The 5,325-nt window shown below is 30.3% G+C and overlaps 1 protein-coding gene across 1 annotated transcript in view; it reads right to left on the bottom strand.

The window, feature by feature from the left end:
• The window catches only part of LOC106881657 (uncharacterized), a 151,646-nt gene extending 147,037 nt beyond the window's left edge, over positions 1–4,609 (bottom strand). Inside the window, exon 1 of the mRNA XM_052971921.2 lies at positions 731–4,609. Coding sequence (XP_052827881.1) covers positions 731–1,302 — 572 coding nt within the window. The 5' untranslated portion in view covers positions 1,303–4,609. The remainder of the gene's footprint in view (positions 1–730) is intronic.
• Between the last annotated feature and the right edge of the window lie 716 nt (positions 4,610–5,325).

Below are 5,325 nucleotides of genomic sequence, written 5' to 3'. Positions count from 1 at the left end.
ATATATATATATATATATATATATATATATATGTATATGTATATATATATATATATATATATATATATATATATATATATATATATATAGATATATATATATGCATATATATACATATATATTTATATATTACAGATATATATATATTATATATGCGTGCATAGATATATATATATATATGTGTATATATACATATATATATATATATATATATATATATATATATATATATATATATATATATAGACGCACATACAAATACACCACTCATTCACTCAGACATGCATAGTTAAGTTGTATATCACTCAAAATGCATTAACATTTCATTACGAAGAAAACATGTATATGATTTATGCTACGTATACGCATGCGCACACACGCTCACACCTATGTACATATGTATGTATGTATATATATATATATATATATATATATATATATATATATATATATATACAAATATATCTATATTTATATTTGCATATATATATATATATATATATATATATATATATATATGTATGTATATATATACTTACATACATCCGGTTATATATATATATATATATATATATATATATATATATATATATGACATGTTTAAATATTAAGAAACATATATGAAGAAAACAGAATAATTAAGAATTTAAAACATAATACAATGCAAAATAAATATAACCCTTCTTTTTCCTCTTTTTTGTGTTTTTTTTTTTTTTATCATAGAATTTACCTGTTCTTGGCGGCAGCTGCTCTATCCCTTTGGCGTCTATTTTTAAACCAATTTCCAACTTGAGTCGGTGTGAGACCTGTGGCTTGGGCTAATTCTCTCTTCTTAGTTGGATTTGGATACGGGTCTTGTAGGTACCACTCTCGTAAGAGATTACGCGTCCTTTCCTTAAAACAATGCGTCTTTTGCTCTCCGTCCCAAATCGTTCTGGGCAAAGGAAATTTCTTGCGGACCCGATATTTATCCACTGGCCCCAAGGGTCGACCTCGGAGTTTTTCAGCCTCCTGGTAATGTGCTTCGAGCCACATGGCCTGTAACTTCGCATGTGAGTCTTTCGTGAATTGGTTGTTCTCGACAATATGGTACAAGTCCCTGAAGTTACCCGTGTGGTACGCTACAATGGCTCGCGCCCTGAGAATCGACTCGTGTTTATTGAGAGCATCCGAGGCCGCCGGGTTGACTGGAAGGGACCACAAGAAACGTCCCAACCTCTCAATATCACCACTATCCTCCAAAGTTTCACACACCTGTGCCACTTGCTGCGGGGAAAAGTTTAGCATGGGTAAATGGAACATGGCTGTGAAAATGTTGTTGTGTATGTTAATATTTTGTTGACGATTACGTGTAGTTTGGTTTGTATTTTATATCAATTTGTTGTGTTTGTGATACAAGTAATGTTGCATTGGTATACACGTGTATATGTTGATACACATAGGAGATATATTTCCTATACATATGCATAAATATATAATTATATATATATATATATATATATATATATTTGTGTGCGTGGTTATATAATTCTGTATGAATGAACGCGAGCACTTTTCTTTAACTTCACATAAAAAACATGTGAAGCTTTGTTTGTATCTTAACATACATTTTGTCACTGTAATATATCACTGTTGTTGTTGTTAATGATGATGATGATGTTGATAATGTTGCGTATGACAGTAGTGATTGCGTTTATATGAGAAGACTACGGTGTCTATATCCAATGTATAATTGCAGTGTATAGATATATATATATATATATATGTATATGCATATATATGTATATACAACGACTGCTGTATGATGTTAAATTAATACTATATATAACTGTTAGCTATAGCATCTCTTTAGCTATCGTAGAAAACTCTAATAAATACGTAGGAGAATAGAAGGCTATCATGAAGTCAGATATATGTGTGTAGTCTATATATGGATGCATAGTAGCTACCATGATTAGAGACGTGTATGTATATTCATAAATATATTTGCATGTATTTGAACACGGGATTGAGTGTGTAGCTTTTTCGCCTGTCTACTTTTTCTTGTTTGTGCGAAAGTGAGAGAGAAAGACGGAGTGAGGGATAAGAGAGAATCACAGAGAGAGAGAGAGAGAGAGTGTGTGTGTGTGTGTGTGTGTGTGTGTGTCTGAGTGTGTGTGTGAGAGTGAGTGATAAAAGGAAGGTGGGATGACTATATGCTTGTGTCTGTGTATGTGCTTGTATTTCTGTGTGCATATGTGTGCGTATGTATATGTATGTCCGTATGGGTGCGTTGAGTGTTTGCGTATTTGCGTAAATCTGTGAGTGCGTGTGTGCGTGTGTGCGTATGCGTGTTTCAGCGCACCTGCTCCACCTTTTTTTCGACCCTTCTCGCTATGTTTCTTATCCCTTATCCACGAATCAGCGAAACAGGGGCTTGTTAAAGAAGGCTCCGCAATTTCGCTTAAAAATGAGAGCTAAGTCTAACCCCTACAGCACACGTAGATATTTAAATATTGCGTACATACGTACGTGTGTGTCTGCGTGGCTGTGGCTCTGTGTGTGTATGTGTGTGCGTGTGTCTGTCTGTCTGTGTGTGTGTGTGTGTGTGACCTTAAGGACTTACAGTAAGCAAATAGCAAGGTAAACAAATTGAACGGGAGGAAAAAGAAGAAAAATAAAACTGTTCGGTCATGAGAATAAATATGTAAAAACCAAGTAGTTATAAACAGTTTCAATGTTATGGCGTTTTCAGACGTGTTTATCTGTAGTTACTTTTTTCTTCTCTTTTTATCTTTCCTTGATTGGGTGAAAATTAAAGCGTGTCATTAGTTAGAAATCTTTCTAAATGATATTATCCATACCGCAGCCGATAGCATTCCTCATGCAATCATCGTTGTATTGATTTCAAACATATACATTCATATATATGTATGTATATACCTATATATATATATATATGTATATATATGAAACTTGTGTTTCTCTTGATATGGAATCTACCTATAAAAGTATGTACGTATATCCCTACCTAACTAGTATCTACCTGTCGATTTATAAACTGCTTCTAAATATTTGACTAAATCTACCTATCTACCTATCTATCTATCTATCTATCTATCAATATGTTTATATATATAAGTGTATGTAAGAAGATTAGATATATTCAAACTACAACAGATCAACATATAGATTCTACACCTTTACTATATGTTAATTTAACACACACTCTTACTCTAATCATATCTCTATCTATCAATCAATCTATCGATATATTTTTCAACTAGATTTGCTCGTATTCGTTGTCAAATTTACCAATATATCGATATATCTTCTCCCTATATCGTTATCGTTATCAATACCACAATTAATATTTTGAGCAATCATCTTGCAATATTTTCTTTGTTATTTCTCATTTATTATTTTTATTTTTAAAATTTGATGGTTGAAATACATTACGGTTTATCGAAACATAATAAGTAGCATTTGATTTCTGTCTTCTTTTTACAAAACCCTGTTTCCCAAAATATTGATATATATATTTGTATATAAACAAACAACTTCAAATATACAATATTAACCTATTTGTGAATTATATAAGTACACAAATTATTTGTGTGTGTATATGTATGTGTGAGTGTGTGTGTTTATCTTCTACACATATAAAGACATATATGCAACATATATGTAAATGCCGAGCAAGAAACAAATAAAATATATAACTAAGAAATAAATTAAAATATTTTAATGAAATTTTCAGAAACTGAAACTTTCTGAGAAATAACTAAATATTTATTAAAACTTTCCAGCTTTCTGTATATATATAAATGTATATATGTATATATATATATGGGTATTTTAGATAGTAAAAAATATACTACAAAAGTAGTAAGTTAAGTACAAGCATAATTTAACTGGAATTTACTTGGAATAAAATAAAATACGGAAATTGTTTCTCTTGAGACAAGTTATTATCTACAACTAAAATATCATATATGTATTTAAATTACGATAAAGTGCGTCGAAAAAATCACAGCCAAATTAAAGTTTTGAAAATATATTTTCATATATTTTAGGAGTAAAGAAATTTTCGATATTACATGAGACAAGTTATGTGTAATGAAGTTTTAAGTTAAAAGTGCTGATATATATATATATATAAACATATATTGGTACTTCCTGGAATTTTTGTTTACTCATATACTCAGGTATGCTACGAATTTTATACACATATTTTATATGTATTTAAATGTCGCTTATTATTTTGTCAATAATTTGTATGTACGTTCTATCTGATATATGAATATATATATATAGATATTAATCTTTGTGTAGATATAAATTTATTATAACGATTTAAACACACTCTTTCTATATATAAATAAATGCGTGTATTTATGTATTTAGCTGTATCTATGTAATTAGATGTCGATGTATTCTATACACGCATGTATGTGGGTAATTAGGAACGTATGTTTATGTTTTGAGAAGAAAACCTGTGTATAAACGATATATATACATATATATATATGAATGTATATATGTGGTTATATATGCTAATGTATGTATAAGTAGTTTAAAAATATAAATGCATATAGAGGTATGTACCTTCGTTTAACTTATGTGAAATTAAGTGGTATGTATTGTGCAAGAGAGAGAGAGAGAGAAAGAGAAATGTGTGAGAGAGAGAAAGAGATAACTGTGTTGATATGCACATCTGCGTTTAGAAGTATATGGACCGGTGTTCGCTTTGGTATTCTGTGTATGTATGTATGTATGTATGTATGTATGTATGTATGTATGTATGTATGTATGAATGAATGTATGTGTATGTGTATGTATGTACACAACGCGGTTGGTGGTCAGAAGTCAAATATTAGAAACTACAGTGAAAATATATAATATATATATATAATATATATATATATATATAATTTTGAACTTGCTTTCCCGTGTATAAATAAATATATATATATGTATATATCTTTTTTTTTCCTTTTCAATCGACAAGATGTGTGATGGTTTGGAGGTAACAATATTATAGGGGTTTTTTGTTTGTTTTTTGTTTGCCGTTTTGTTTTTTTCTTTGGTTTGTTTTCCAGGGTACTTTAACAGTTATTGGTGGTACGTTCTGACAAATGGAGTAATAATTTCCGGGTTTTTAAACAATTAATGAACAAACTGTGTTATATATTCGTTCGTCGTTCGTTTTACCATCGACCGACCCCTGGTCTCCATCTTCATTGGTCTTGTTATTTAACGTTGCTACTGCTGCTGCTGCTGCTAATGATGATGATGGTGATGACGGCGACGATGAGACAGACGAGGAGGAAGACGAGGTGCACA

The sequence above is a fragment of the Octopus bimaculoides genome, chromosome 11 (assembly GCF_046866305.1).
Source record: "Octopus bimaculoides isolate indiv1 chromosome 11, ASM4686630v1, whole genome shotgun sequence".
Taxonomy (NCBI): Eukaryota; Metazoa; Mollusca; class Cephalopoda; order Octopoda; family Octopodidae; genus Octopus; species Octopus bimaculoides.
The sequence above is the reverse complement of the archived record's forward strand: the minus strand, read 5'-3'. Positions and strand labels throughout refer to the sequence as shown.